Consider the following 16223-nt stretch of genomic DNA (forward strand, 5'->3'; position numbering starts at 1 on the left):
TTATTAAGCTGCCCTCTTGCAATCTTACTTCAATACCCCCTAAATTCTTATTTTATGTACTCATTTATTTCTGTTTACCTTGGTATCTGACTGCTCTCCTACTTCTGCCAACTTCAGAAATATATAAAGCAACATATGAATCATATTAATAAGATAGTAGAGAATGATTTTTGTCAAAGTAAACCATATTGAATGAAATCTCTCATGAATTAAGTAGCACTGCTAATAAAATTTGCTTTATGGCAGATATTGCTATGAAGTTTTGCCATTTCATATTAACCAATAACTATATTTCCATTTGATTAAGTTTTGTGTTTACATAATTTACTTATTTATATATTGTTCCTTCTTTTTACAAAGGGAACCATGGAAGATAAGATTTATGATCGGCAAGTAACTAAGCAGTCATTGTCCTTTAGAGTTGTTGATCAGCAGCAGGTCGAGCGTCATTTTACCATGAATGAGCTTACTGAACTTTATACTTTTGAGCCAGACTTATTAGATGACCCTAATTCAGAAAAAAAGAAGAAAAGGGATACTCCCATGCTGCCAAAGGTAAGCATCTTTAAATTAGTAGCTCAAAAAAATTCCGACATGGACTAAGGAAATTTTACTACTATTAATCTGACTACGGCTATATTTCAGAATTTTCCAAAGAGCATAAAATTGTGTTTATTTTTCAAATCTATATTTTTATTGATTTCAGAGAGGAAGGGAGAGAGAGATAGAAACATCAATGATGAGAAAGAATCAATTGGCTGCCTCCTGCACGATCAAGCCCACAACCCGGGCATGTGCCCTGAATGGAAATCGAACCATGACTTCCTGGTTTATAAGTTGACGCCTAACACTGTGCCATGCTGGTTGGGCCATAAAATTGTGTTTAAATGAAAGGATGCGTCGTTAGTTCTCCACATAACAATACAAAAAGATAGTATAATCTGAAATATATATTTTATGTCAAATAAAAAGTTCAGCCCTGCAGAAAAAGGTTTCTGGGTAGAAACCTTAAAAGAAATTCAGGGTTGGGCAAAGTAGGTTTACAGTTATGAGTACACAAAGCAGAGAGTTTATTCTTGTATTATTATTTATTAATTTGTATTTTTCCATACGAACAACTGTAAACCTACTTTTGCCCCCTCCTTGTAGTATGGCTCTCTTTTAATAATCTCCAGTAGAGGGCGTACATAATTTTAAAATGTATATGAAAATTAACTATCTCTTTCGTAACATTCTTTGCTATCGTATAGTAATTAAGAATCAGCAAATAAAAGTGTCTCTTACTTGATAGTTTTCATTGTCATAAAGCAAGTAAGACTTGGAAAAGGACCTTAAAGGTAATCTAGTGAAGCCCTCTCATTTTATAAGTAGGGAAACTTAGGGTCAGAGACATTCAGTGATTTGTCAACAATTTTCAGCTAATAAGGGGCAGAGTCAGGACTAGTATCTACATGTCATTTGGTCCATTGTCCTTAGATAAGAAAACATTTTTTAATATTAACATAGAAATGTAATATGACAGTAGATAACATTTTGACCCTTTGAACATAAGAGAAAACCATATGTGCTCTGATCTAAATAAGGAGTTTATATATTTAAACCTATTCTAGTTATCTAAAAAGCCATTCTGGGCGGAATTGTTGGGGGATCCTATTCCTGTTGTTTTGGTTTCAAATTCAAACACTTAAGGTTCCATATGCCTGTTAAGAGAATTGGGAAAGCAGCTACCAGGTTACAGTGACACTCTATCAAAGTCACTTTAGTCATTTGTAAAAAAATTGAAAAGTATTTTGGTTACTAATATGGTTGGACACATTTAATGAAAGAAAAAGTTAATAGGAATAATGACTAATGCTAATATGAATCATTTATTTTTCGAATTAGTTTGTTAAGTAGCTGTTGTTACTTTAAAAAAAATATATATGTGTGTGTGTGTGTATATATATATTTTTATATATATATATATATATATATATATATTATTGATCTCAGAGAGGGAGGGAGAGGAAAAGATAGAAACATCAACGATGAGACAGAATAATTGATTGGCTGCCTCCTGATCGCCCCCTACTGGGGGTTGAACTGCCAACCAGGAATTGAACCACAACTACCTGGTTCATAGGTTGATGTTCAACCAATGAACCACACCAGCTGGGCATTTTTTTTCTTTAAAAATATTTTAATTGAATTTATAGGTTAATAAAATTATACAGGTTTCATGTATATAATTCTTCATCTGTATATTGTATTTTCTCCAATTAATTTTTTTAAATCCTCACCCAAGGATATTTTTTCCATTGATTTTCAGAGAGAGTGGAAGGGAGGGGAGAAGGGAAGAGAGAGGGGGGAGAGAGAGAGAGAGAGAGAACATTGATGTGGGAGAGACACAGCCATTGGTTGCCTCCCGCATGTACCCCAACTGGGGCTGGGGATTGAACCTGTAGCCCAGGTACATGCCCTTGTACAGGCTGATGCTGTAACCACTGAGCAGTGCTGGCCTGGGCTCTCCAAATAATTGTTAATGTATATGTCAATTAAAGTAACATGAACATTAAGTATTTAGAAATTTTTAAAATCCTTTGTCTATATAAGCAAATATTTTTGTTTTTCTAGTCATTGAACATTTTTTCCATTTAAAGTTCACTGTTAGAGCATTTAGGAAAGAGTTTTTGTTACAGCATCTATCAAATTCCTTTGATAACAACTTAGGCACATGAAGATTTTAATCTACACATTTTTATATTACATTTAAAATACTTTTTAAAAAAGAATCATTTCAGTTTCCATACCATGAAATATTGATAATGATTTGGCTTTCTTTCTTAATTATCTATATACTAGAGGCCCGATGCATGAAATTCATGCAAAGGGCTCAGCCCTCACAGCCCGCCCCTGGCTGCCTTGGCCCTCGCATCAACCCCCTATGGCCCCACCCACTGCTTGTTCCGGAAGGTCATTCCAGAAGGTTGTTCCACCGGCTGGGCTAATTAGCATATTAGCTCTTTATTATCCTACTAGAGGCCTGGTGCATGAAAATTCATGCACTGGAGGGGGTGTCCCTCAGCCCGGCCTGCCCCCTCTCACAGTCCAGGAGCCCTCAGGAGAGGGAGGCAACCCGGTGATCAGGGGAAGGCAACACCCCCATCACACCTCTGCTGCTGCCACTGCCGGCAGCGCAAGCCTCAGCCAGCCCTGGTTACCTGAGCCTCGGGCGGCCCTGGGCGGCTAGGCAGCCAACATCCGAGGCTTGCCTGTGCCTCGGGCCGGCCCTGGGCGGCTGAGGAGCTGAGGGAACTGGGGGACCCCGGAGGCAGGTGCCCTGGCGGGGCTGAGGGGACTGGGCGCCATCATCTTGTGGCTGTGGGTGCCGCTATCTTTGAGATCGGGGCAGTCAATTAGCATATTCCCTCCTTATAGGCTATGGGTGCTGCCATCTTTGGAGGGCGGGGCACCATTAGCATATTCCCTCATTGGCTATGGGTGCTGCCATCTTTGAGGGTGGGGCAGTCAATTAGCATATTCCCTCCTTATTGGCTGTGGGTGCTGCCATCTTTGAGGGCAGGGCAATCGATTAGCATATTCCCTTCTTATTGGCTGTGGGTGCCGCCATTTTTGCGATCGCATGAGGGTCAATTAGCATATCCCCTCTTAGTTAGATAGGATATAATAAAGAGCTAATGTGCAAATGGTCCTCGTGCCCTCACGCTGGGACCGGGGCACCTGAGGTTGTGCCCCCCACCCGGCGGGACTTGACGGGGGCCCTGAAGCTATGTCCCCCACCCGGCGGGGCTTGATGGGCGTGGGGCCGGCCGGGTCTGGGTCTTGCGCAATTTTGAGGTGCATGTGGGTGGGCAGGGACTTGACTCTGGGTCCCGCAGTGTGCCCCAGACTCTGACAGGAGGGAGATTTCCATATACATTTTTCTAATTTTCTTTCATCTCTGACACTTCTATTATTGAGAAAGTAGCAGTATTTAATAGCAATATTAAAATACTTCCTCTAGTTAATTCCCTTTTAATTTGCACGAATTTCGTGCACCGGGCCACTAGTATAGGATATAAAAGCCTAAGTGACCGTTCTACCAGTAGCTATGACGTGCACTGACCACCAGGGGCCAGACACTCAATGCAGGAGCTGCCCCCTGGTGGTCAGTGCACTCCCACAGTGGGAGCGCTGCTCAGCTGACCAATGGATGCCAGATGAAGGGCTCATGGCTGGCGAGTGCAGCTGTGGTGGCATGAGCCTCTCCCTTGGACACTCCCTCCCTCCTCCCCCCGTGCGCTCCTCCCCTATCTGGACCAGGACTGGGATTGGGACAGGCCTCGGGACTGACTGGGCATGAGCCTGTGGCCACTTCTCAGTCATGGGTGCACCAGTATTGCCCTAGGACAGGTGCATGGAGACTGTAGCAGAGCAGCAGCGAGCCTACTGAGTGGTACCAGCAGCAGGTGCAGTGGGGCTGCGATGAGCAGGAGCAGTGCAGCTCCCGCCCTGGGCTTGGGCTCCTCCCCAGCCACCTACTGCTTTGTGCACTAATACATCCCTCAGGGCATATAGGACTGCCTGTTTTGGCTGATCACCGCAGGCCAGGCTGAGGGACCCCACTGGTGCATGGATGCACTGGGCCTCTAGTATTATTATAGAATGTGAGTAGGATTCTTGAATAGTCTTTAGAAATTTTTCTGTAGGCAAATAATTTTGTTCATAACTTTAAAAGCACACAAGCACAAATGGAACCATACCATACATACTCTTATGCAACTTGCTCTTTCCACCCAGATGTTTCTTGAACAAGTTTCCATATCCTATATAATAAAAGCATAGTATGCAAATTGTCCCCTATACCGGGAGTTCGACCAGGGGTTAGGGCCAGCCGGGGAAGGGAGGGAGGCACTGGGCCTCTAGTTAAAACATATACCTGTACCTTTTTTTGTTGTTGTTAATCCTCACCTGAGGATATTTTTCCATTAATTTTTAGGGAGAGTGGAAGGGAGGGGAAGAGAAAGAGAGAGAGAAACTTCAGTCTGAGAGACAAATAGATTGGTTTCCTCCTGCACATGCCTCAACCAGGGCTGGGGACCAAGCCTGCAACCAAGATACATGCCCTTGACCGGAATCAAACCCGGGGCCCTTCAGTCTGCAGGCTGATGCTCTATCCACTGAGCCAAACTGGTTAGGGCTACCTCTACCTTTTAAAAACAACTGCATAGTGTTTATTTGCCTTGTTTTGTTTAACTCTTGTATCTCCAACACCTTTCCTATCAGTTACTTAATTGCACATATGTTTACAATTTTAAGGATAGTGAAATCTGTTTTCAATTTGAGAAAGGTCATATATCCAACTAGCATCTTGCCTAAAATTTTACTTAACTTTAAACTTCAACTTTTATGAAAAATAGCCCATAGTAATATTTCTGACAGGAAGCAAAGATTCCAATTTGAAAAGAGGTAATTGACTTGAACTTATTTGTTAAATGGTAAATTTCTGATTGTATGAAATCTGTTTACTTGTATAAACATTTATTATTTGCTGACTTTGGAGGTGTATTGTGAGAGTATATTAATAAGAACAAGACATTGTGTATGCTTTACACTTAATTTTAGCCAAAAGGCTGAGAAGTGATATGTTGTCTATGCTTTAAAGAAGATTTTAAAAATCAGGGAAAGAAATGCTATTTCATCATTATAGGATGTCTGGAAATAAACCATCTGTGTTATAATTTGGCATTCTGAGTCATCAAATATGTCATACTTTTTCATTTATAGACTTTATTGTATTTTGATTTTGGTGCTGTTATCCTTTGCTCAAGAATAAAAAGGAAAAGGATTATTAAATGCTACATTAGCACAAAGTGTTTCAACTCTCCCAAAGGTCTTTCCAAAAGGAAAATAATAGTTAACTTATGGGTTTCTTACTCTTTTGTTCAAATTATCTTCCTTAATCCAACAGCAACTGCAAAACTGACAGTGCTGTTTTCATTTTTGAGGTGAGGAAATTAAGGCTTGGAGAGGTTATGTAACTTACTTAAGTTTATAAACTTAACTAGAGGCCCGGTGCACGAAATTCATGCATGGGTTGTGTGTGTCCTTCAGCCCAGCCTGCACCCTCTCCAATCTGGGACCCCGGTGGGATCGGGCCTAAATGGGCAGTCGGACATCCCTCTCATAATCCAGGACTGCTGGCTCCCAACCGCTTGCCTGCCTGCCTGCCTGATTGCCCCTAACCTCTTCTGCCTGCCAGCCTGATCACCCCCTAACCACTCCCCTGCCAGTCTGATCGATGCCTAACTGCTTCCCTGCCGGCCCAATTGCCCCCAACTGCCCTCCCCTAATGGCCCAGTCACCCCCAACTGTCCTCCCTGCAGGTCTGGTCACCCCCACCTGCCCTCCCTTTCAGGCCTGGTCCCCCTCAACTGCCCTCCCTTGCAGGCCTGATCGCCCACAACTGCCCTCCCCTGTTGGCCATCTTGTGGTGGCCATCTTGTGTCCACATGGGGGTGGCCATCTTGTGTGTTGGAGTGATGGTCAATTTGAATATTACCTCTTTATTAGATAGGACTAGAGGCCTGTTGCACAAAGAGATTCGTGCCAATAGGCCTTCCTTTCCCCTGGCTGCTGGCACCTGTTTTCCTCCGGCACCCAGCACCCAGGCCTTCGCTCTGGCTGGGCTCCAGCTGGAGCCAGCCCCGCGGCTGTGAGGCTTTCGCTGCTCCACTGGCCCCGGGGCTGTCAAGCTTCGCTCCACCGCTTGGAGCCTACGTATGCAAATTAACCGCCATCTTTGTTAGGTTACTTTGCATACTCTCCTGATTGGTTTGTTAGCGTAGCGAAGGTACGGTCAATTTACATGTTTGTCTATTATTAGGTAAGATTAGTGGTGAAGCTGGCCTTCAAACCAAGTCTGCCTAACTTGAAAGCGTGCACTCTTTATCATATTTTATTACCCCTAAATGGAGATTAGAAAGTTAATTCCAAGTATAAGAAATAAGGCAGAGGACCTGGGATTCCTAGAATTGAGTGGCATGTAGAATGCATTTTGTTTTAAATAAAGCTGGATTTTAAAATATAGAATGATTTCACAGAAAATACCATTGTGTGAGATAACTGTTAAGATTTTATAATATAACCAGTTTAGCTCATGGCTTGTAAATTCCTCAAACTTATAGGAAGCTATAAAGTTTACAAAGGTCTTTCTTATACATATATAGTATCTGAAGAAACTGGTAGTTAGGTAGTTTGTGATTACCCAAGGGTATATGGCCAGTATATGTTAGAGCTAAAATTTAACCCAGTAGTTTTCAAATTGTATTCCAAGATGCCCCCAGGAGATCTGCAGAGGTGGTCCAGAGCTACCATAAGGCTCAGTGAGTACGGAAAGGCCAGATAGGCAGCACTTTAAATCAGTTTCATTCGCTCCTTTTATCTCTTATATATTGGGCTGCAACATAAGATTTAATTTAAAGAGAGGCTGTTACTGCTTTTTAAAAAATATATTTTTATTGATGTCAGAGAGGAAGGGAGAGGGAGATAGAGACATCAATGATGAGAGAGAATCATTGATTGGCTGCCTCCTGCACACCCCCACTGGGGATCAAGCCCGCAACTTGGGCATGTGCTCTTACCGGGAATCGAACTGTGACCTCCTGGTTCAGAGGTCAATGCTCAACCACTGAGCCATGCTGGCTTTAAATATTTTCTTAAAAATATTTAAGAAACACTGTACTTATACCATAATGCCCTTTACCTATCAGAATAACTAAACTTGTCAGGATCTAAAAGGGAATGCAGTAAGAAATATAGGAGATTTACCTGAAGGAAGTAATGATAGTCCACTTTTAGAGAGAAAAATAACATTTTTTAAAGAATTAAGCCCTGGCTGGTGTGTTACTCAATGGGTAGAGCATAGGCCCACATACTGAAGGGTCCGTGGGTTTGATTTCTGGTCAAGTGCACATATCTGGGTTGGGAGTTTGATCCCAGGCCTGGTTGGGGCCTGTGCAGGAGGCAACCAATCAATGTGTCTCTTTCACATCAATGTTTCTCTCTTTCTCTTTCTCTCGCTCTCTCTCTCTCTCTTCTCCCTCCTTCCCTTCCATTCTCACTAAAAATCAATGGGAAAAATATCCTTGAGTAAGGATTAACCACAAAAATCAAAGAATTAAGGTACTGAAATGTTTTTGCCATAGTACGGTACACCCCCCCCCTCCATTCATGGTTTTGCTTTCCGCAATTTCAGTTACCTGCGGTCAACCATGGTCTGAAAATATTAAATTTCCCCCCAAAATCAACATTTTATCAAGGCTGATGATCCAGGATAACCCAAAGCAGATGATTCTCCTTCTGATATATCGCCAGAAGGTCATTAGTAGCCTAACACTACATCACAATGCCTAAGTCATTCACCTCATTTCATTTCATCAGGTAGGCACTTTATCATCTCATTATTACAAGAAGAAGGGTAAGTACAATACAATACACATTCACATAATTGTAATTGTTTTATTTTATTATTAGTTGTCATTGTTACTCTCTTACTGTGCTTAGGTTATAAATTCAACTTTATCAAAGGCATGCATGTATAGGACAAACATAGTATATATTGGATTCGGTACTATCCACAGTTTCAGGCATCCACTGGGAGTCTTGAAACATCTCCCCAGTTGATAAGGGTGGACTACTGTACAGAAAGTCCTCGGGTTATGTTGGACTCGATGTACGTCGTTTTGTGGTTACATCGCCATCTCCCATTTATAGTATTTATAAAAAAAAAGTTTCATCATCTCGACATATGCACATATGTGCTTTATTATTTATGTACCACAAGTAAAGGTCAGGAATTGTTATCTTTCTTTTAAATTTTTTTTACCGTTTCGTTTCATTACTGCTGTGTATGTGCTCCATGTGAGTGACGTAGGTGCTTATATAGGTGTGTTCCAACTTACGGCAAAAATCGCGTTACGTCGTGCCGTAGAAACGGATCTCCGACGTAACCTGAGGACCTATAACCTACTGTATATGGTTTAAAAACAGAGGATGGAGCATTCAGGTACAGTTTTAATGGAAAAAGTCAGACTTGGCCCATAAAGGATGGTTAGTATATAATTATATTAGGAAAGAATGAGGTATAAAACAGCTTGGGCAAAAGGAAAGGTAAGTTATTTATATACCAGAGAAATAAGGTATGATGAATAAATTGGCCGGATGAAGAGTTGAAATTGGATGGGTAAGGTGGGGCCAGCTTATGGAGAGCCATGGAAAGTAAATGAAGGTATTTGAATTTAAAATAGTATTCATACTGTTTTCCATAGTGGATACACCAATCTTCATTCCCACCTACAGTGCATGAGGGTTCCCTTTTTTCCACATCCTCACCAGCACTGGTTTTTTTGTTGATTTATTGATGATAGTCATTCTGACAGCTTGAAAGTGATATCTCATGGTTTTAATTTGCTTTTCTCTGATGATTAGTGATGTTGACTATCATTTTATATATCTATAGGAGAACTGTCTATTGCCAATTTTTAAATTGGATTGTTGTTGTTTTTTGGTGTTGAGTTTTATAAATTCTTTCTGAATTTTGGATATTAATCCCATATTAGATGTATCATTGGAAAATATGTTCTCCTGTTTAGTGAGTTATGTTTTCATTTTGTTGATGATTTCTTTTGCTGTACAAAACCTTTTTACTTGGATATAGTCTCATTTGTTTATTTTTTGTTTCCCTTTCCTGAGGCATTATATCAGAAAAAGTATTCTATGAGACCTGTCCAAGGTTTTACTGCCTATGTTTTCAATGGATTAAACATTTGAGTCTTTAATCCATTTTGAGTTTATTCTTGTGTATGGTATAAGAAGATGGTCTAGATTCATTTTTTGAACATGTATCTGTTCAATTTTTCCAATACCATTTATTGAATAGACTATCTTTGTCCCATTATATATTTTTGCCTCCTTTGTCAAATATTAATTGCCCATAAAGATGGGGATTTATCTTTGGGGCTCTCTGTTCTGTTCCATCTATATATATAAAAGCCTAAATGACCAAATGAATGACTGGTCAACTGGTCGCTATGACGTGCACTGACCACCAGGGGGCAGACACTCAATGCAGGAGATGCCCCCTGGTGGTCAGGGTGCTCCCACAGCAGAAGCACTGCTCAGCTGACCGACAGGCACCAGATGCCGCTCTACTGAGCAGTGGCAGGCACAGCAGGGCCCGGATGAGTGGGAGCAGCACAGCGCCTGGCCCAAGCTCGGGCTCTTCCCCAGCCGCCTGCTGCTTCGCGAGCTACTACATCCCTCAGGGGATGTCGGACTGCCGGAGCCCCTGCAGGGATCTGGCTGAAACCGGCAGTCCGACATTTCCCAAGGGGTCCCGGATTACAAGAGGGCACAGGCCAGGCTGAGGGACCCCACCAGCCTTGTAGTATAGTTTGATATCAGGTAGCATGATTCCTCCAACTTTGTTCTTTTTTTCTCAAGACTGCTATGGCTATTTGGGGTCTTTTGTGGTTCCATATAAATTTTTGGAATATTTGTTCTTATTCTGTGAAATATGCCATTGGTGTCTTGATAGTGGTGGCATTGAACCTATAGATTGCTTTGGGTAGTATGGATATTTTAATGATGTTACTTCTACCAATCCATGAACACAGTATATGCTTCCAGTTATTTGTATCTTCTTCAGTTTCTTTTGTCAGTGTCTCATAATTTGCCAAGTAAATTTATTCCTAGGTATTTTATATTTTGATGTAATTATAAATGGGATTGTTTTGTTAGTTTCCCTTTCTGATAGTTTGTTATTGGTGTATAAAAATGCAACTGATTTCTAGATACTTACTTTTGTATCCTAATGCTTTACTGAATTCATTAATTAGTTTTATTAGTTTTTTGTGGAATCTTTAGGATTCTCTGTATACAGTATCATGTCATCTCCAAATAATGACTATTTTATTTTTTCCTTTCCAATTTGGATGCATTTTATTTCTTCTTCTTGTCTCATTGCTGTGCCTAGGACTTCTAGTATTATCTATATACTAGAGGCCCCGTGCATGAAATTCATGCGTGGGTAGGGTCCCCAGGCCTGGCCTGCGATCATGGCCATCTTCCCCAGCTGCCTGCAGCCAGCCCACCCCCCACCGTCACCCACCCCTGGTTCCCTGTTCGCCATCAGGTGATCGGTGCCTGACGGCTGGGGAAAGGGACCAAGAGGTCGGCTGGTCCCGCCTGCTCGCCAGCCCCGCCCCCACCTCCGCCCCCACCACTGGTGGCCATCAGGCAATTGAAGCCTGCCTGCCAGGGAAAAGGACCAAGAGGTGGTCAGTGTGCCTCATAGTGACTGGTCCAGCGGTTGTTCTGCCATTAGGGTCAATTTGCATATTACCCTTTTATTAGATAGGATAGAGGCCTGGTGCATGGGTGGGGGCTGGCTGGTCTGCCCTGAAGGGGGCCCCAGATTGGGGTGGGGGGTCCCCACTGGGGGTCAGGGCCAGCTGGGGTGAGGGGCCACAGGGTTTTCAGGCTGGCCCCGTCCCCGATCAGGGTGGGGGTCCCTGCTGGGGGCGGGGCCAGCCTGGGCGAGGGGCCGCATGCAGTTTTCAGGCTGGCCACGCCCCCGATTGGGATGGGGGTCCTTGCTGGGGGGTGGGGCTGGCCTGAGCAAGTGTCTGTGGGCAGTTTGCAGGCTGGCCACGCCCCCAGCTTTGTCAGGAAGGACACCCAGAATGATGTCCAGAAGACATCCGGTCTATCTGGTCTAATTAGCATATTACCCTTTCATTAATATAGATATAAAAGGCTAATATACTAAGTGCCCTTCCCTCTGTCCAGGTAATGACATCATGTAGCAAGCCTGGCTTCCTCTCCCTAGTGACTAGAGACTAGCCTCCTTGCAGTTTCTTCAGCTCAGGAACATGACTTGCTTTATAGCTAGGTGGAAAACGGAGATTTAGAAAGTTTAGAAACTTGACCCAACTGAAAAGAAATAAGAAATGGTGGACCTTGAAAATGACTTCAGGTTTTCTCACTGTGTAGAATATAGTCAAATACTGTTGCAGTTAAGTATTTTACCCTTTGTTCTCCCTGTGTGATCTACAATAATAATCTGCTTCATGTTGATATTTACTGCTGTGTTGCTGACAATTACCTGAAAGAGAAGTTGGGGTGCTTCACAGGGCTGGAAAAAGTTTAGCTAAATCCGAAAGCAGGTCTAATTAAGCAAGTTTATTCTATATCTATAAAAGGTTAAGTTGACTCACACATGTGTGGTACATATAAAGCTCTCGCTGGCGCCAATCGCATGCATGTGTTTCCATCTGTCATTGTCAATTGTGAAATTTGGTTGACACTTCTATTATAGAGAAAAGGCAAATAGTGATATTAAAATATTTCTTCTAATTAATTTATTTTCAATGTGCATGAATTCGTGCACTGGGCCACTAGTGTTGAATAAGAGTGGTGAAAGGGCACATCCCTGTTTTGTTCCCCGATTGTAAGGGAAACCCTTGTATTTTTTTGCTTATTGAATATAATGTTAGCTATGGGTTGGTCATATATATGGCCTTTAATACTTAGAGATTTGTTCCCTCATTTCCACTTTGTTGAGAGTGTTTATAATAAATGGGTGATGGATTTTATCAAATGCTTTTTCTGGATCTATTGATATAATCATGTTATTTTAAACCTTTATTTATGTGGTATATCATGTTTATTGATTTGCAAATAATGTATCAACCTTGCATCCTGTAAAAACCCTACTTGGTTATGATTTATTACCTTTTTAATGTATTACTGGATATGGTTTGCTAAATTTTGTTGAGGATTTTTGCATCAGGGATATTGGCCTGTAATTTTCTTTCTTTGTAGTGTCTTTATCTGGTTTTGGGATAAGGATAATACTGGTCTCATAAAATGAACTTAGGAGTCTTCCTTCTTTTTGATTACTTTGTGAAGGATAGGTGTTACTTCTTTGCGTTTTGCTAAAATTCACCTGTGAAGCCATCCAGTCCTAGACTTTTGTTGGGGATTTTTAAAAAATTATTATTATGGTTTCAGTTTCACTGGTTGTAATCTGTCTGTCTGCCCAGATATTTTATTTTTCCTGATTCAGTTTTGGAAGATTGTATGCTTCAAGGGTTTTATCGATTTTTTTCCAAATTGGCCAATTTATTCCCATATAGTTGTTTGTAATATTTTCTTATAATCCTTTGTATTCTTTGGTGTCAGTTGTTACTTCTTCCTCTTTCATTTCTGATTTTATTTGTTTGGGTTCTCTTTTTTTCTTGATGAATCTGGTTAAACAAAGTTTGGCCTTTGTTGTTCTTTTTACGTGTTCTGTTAAGTGTAAAATTAGATTGTTTATTTGAGCTTTTTCTTGTTTCTTGAGATAGGCCTGTAATGCTATGAATGTCCCTCTTAGGACTGCTTCCCCGAGTCCCACAGATTTGGGGTTGTTGTGTTCTCATTTTCATTTATTTCAAGGTTTCTTTTGATTTCTTCCTTCATCTCATTATTAACACATTCATTGTTTAGTAACATGTTATTTAGCATCCATGTCTTTTGTGTTTTTCAGTTTTCTTTTGTGATTGAATTCAAGTTTCATAGTATTATGGTCAGAGAAGGTGCTTGATATAATTTCAATCTTATTAAATTTATTGAGACCTGTTTTGTGTCCTAACATGTGGTCTATCCTAGAAAATGTTCTATGTGCACTTGAAATGAATGTATATTCTGTTATTTTGGGGTGAAATACTCCGAAGATAACAATTAAATCCATCTGGTCTAGTGTGTCATTGAAGGCTGCCATTTCCTTGATGTTCTCTCAGGAAGATCTGTCCTTTGATGGCAATGGGGTGTTAAATTCCCCCACTATGAGTATATTACTCTCTGTGTTTCCTTTATGTACAAAAACATTTGCTTTACATATTTAAGTGCTCTATGTTGGGTGCATAAATGTTTACAGGGGTTATATTTTCTTGTTGGATTGCTCCATTTGTCATTATTAAGTGTCTTTGTCTCAGTATAGTCTTTGTTTTATACTCTAGTTTGTCAGATATAAGTGTTCCTACCCTAGTGTTTTATTTTTCTATTCCATTTGTATGAAATACCTTTTTCCATCCCTTTGGTTTTAGTATATTTGTATCTTTCGTTCTCAGGTGGGTATCATGTAGACAGCATATATATGGGTTATGTTTTCTTATTCATTCAACTACCCAATGTCTTTTTCTTTCATTCATGTAAAGCATTTTCATTTATTTTTTTAAAATTTATCTTTATTGTTACAAATATTACAGATGTCCTGCTATTTCCCCCTATTTACACCCTCCTCCCCACTCTATTCCCCTCCCCAGGCCTTCACCCCCCACTATTGTCAGTGTCCACGGCTTATTATATATGCATATGTTTGTTGGTTGATCTCTTCCCTTCTTAACCCTCCCTTTGAAAATCCTCATTTTGTTGCATGCTTCCATGTCTCTGGACCTATTTTGTTGACCATATTATTATTATTATTTTATATTTTATTGATTTTTTACAGAGAGGAAGGGAGAGGGATAGAGAGTTAGAAACATCGATGAGAGAGAAACATCGATCAGCTGCCTCCTGCACACCCCCTACTGGGGATGTGTCTGCAACCAAGGTACATGCCCTTGACCGGAATCAAACCTGGGACCCTTCAGTCCGCAGGCCGAGGCTCTATCCATTGAGCCAAACCGGTTAGGGCAGACCATATTATTTTGTTCAATAGATTCCACATATATGTGAGATCATGTGATACTTGTCTTTCTCTGGTTGGCTATTTCACTTAGCATAATACTTTCCAGGTCCGTCCATGCTATCTCAAAGGTTAAGAGATTCTTCTTTTTTATAGCTGCATAGTATTCTATTGTGTAAATGTGGCACAGCTTTTTATCTATTCATCTACTGATAGGCTGTTTCCAGATCTTAGCTATTATAAATAACACTGCTATGAACATATGGGTGCATATATTATTTCTGATTGGTGTTTCAAGCTTCTTAGGATATATTCCTAGAAGTGAGATCACTGGGTCAAATAGCAGTTCCATTTGTAATTTTTTGAGAAAACTATAATCTGTTTTCCATAGTGGCTGTACCAGTCTGCATTCCTACCAGCAGTGTAATAGGGTTCCCTTTTCTCCATAACCTCCGCAGCACTTGACATTTGTTGATTGGTTGATGGTAGCCATTCCGACAGGTGTGTGGTGATACCTCATTGTCATTGTAATTTGTCTCTCTCTGATGATTAGTGACATTGAGCATTTTTCATATGTCTCTTGGCCATTTGTATGTCCTCTTTGGAGAAGTGTTGATTTGAGTCCTCTGCCCATTTTTTTAAATTTTTTAAATATATTTTATTGGCCGAAACCGGTTTGGCTCAGTGGATAGAGCGTCGGCCTGCGGACTGAAGGGTCCCGGGTTCGATTCCGGTCAAGGGCATGTACCTGGGTTGCGGGCACATCCCCAGTATGAGATGTGCAGGAGGCAGCTGGTCGATGTTTCTCTCTCATCGATGTTTCTAACTCTCTATCTCTCTCCCTTTCTCTCTGTGGAAAATCAATAAAATATATTTATTTAAAATATATTTTATTGATTTTTTTACAGAGAGGAAGGGACAGAGATAGAGAGTTAGAAACATCGATGAGAGAGAAACATCGACCAGCTGCCTCCTGCACATCTCCTACTGGGGACGTGCCCGCAACCCAGGTACATGCCCCTGACCGGAGCATGGGTCTCTTATAGACAGCATATATATAGGTCATGTTTTTTAATCCATTCAGCTACATTGGAGCATTTAAGCCATTTACATTTAAGGTTATTATTGATAGGTACTTCATTGTTGCCATTTTTGTTCTTTATGCCTGTATTCCTACCTCTCTCTCTATTTCTTCTTCTTGCACCAGTCTCTTTAGCATTTCTTACAGTGCTAGTTTGAAGGTAATAAACTCCTTTAGCTTTTTTGGTGTAAAATGCTCCTAATTTAATCTTCATTTTTGAACAATAGTCTTGCTGGATAGAGTAGTCTTGTGTTCAGTCCCTTATTTTTCATTACTTTGTATACTTCATGCCACTCCCTTTTGGCCTGAAGTGTTGAGAAATCAGCTGAAAGTCTTATGGGAGCTCCCTTGTAGGTAACTTTCTTTCTCTCTCTTGCAGCCTTTAATATTCTTTCTTTGTCTTTAATGTTTGCCATTTTAATTATGATGTGT

The 16223-nt window shown here is 40.9% G+C and overlaps 1 protein-coding gene across 1 annotated transcript in view; it reads left to right on the plus strand.

Annotated features, from left to right (window-relative positions):
* The window catches only part of ATRX (ATRX, chromatin remodeler), a 265117-nt gene that overhangs the window by 224448 nt on the left and 24446 nt on the right, over nucleotides 1–16223 (plus strand). Inside the window, 1 exon segment of the mRNA XM_006082832.3 lies at nucleotides 361–555. Within this exon segment, the coding sequence (XP_006082894.1) occupies nucleotides 361–555 (195 nt within the window).

Source organism: Myotis lucifugus, unplaced genomic scaffold, assembly GCF_000147115.1.
Source record: "Myotis lucifugus unplaced genomic scaffold, Myoluc2.0 scaffold_4, whole genome shotgun sequence".
Classification (NCBI taxonomy): Eukaryota; Metazoa; Chordata; class Mammalia; order Chiroptera; family Vespertilionidae; genus Myotis; species Myotis lucifugus.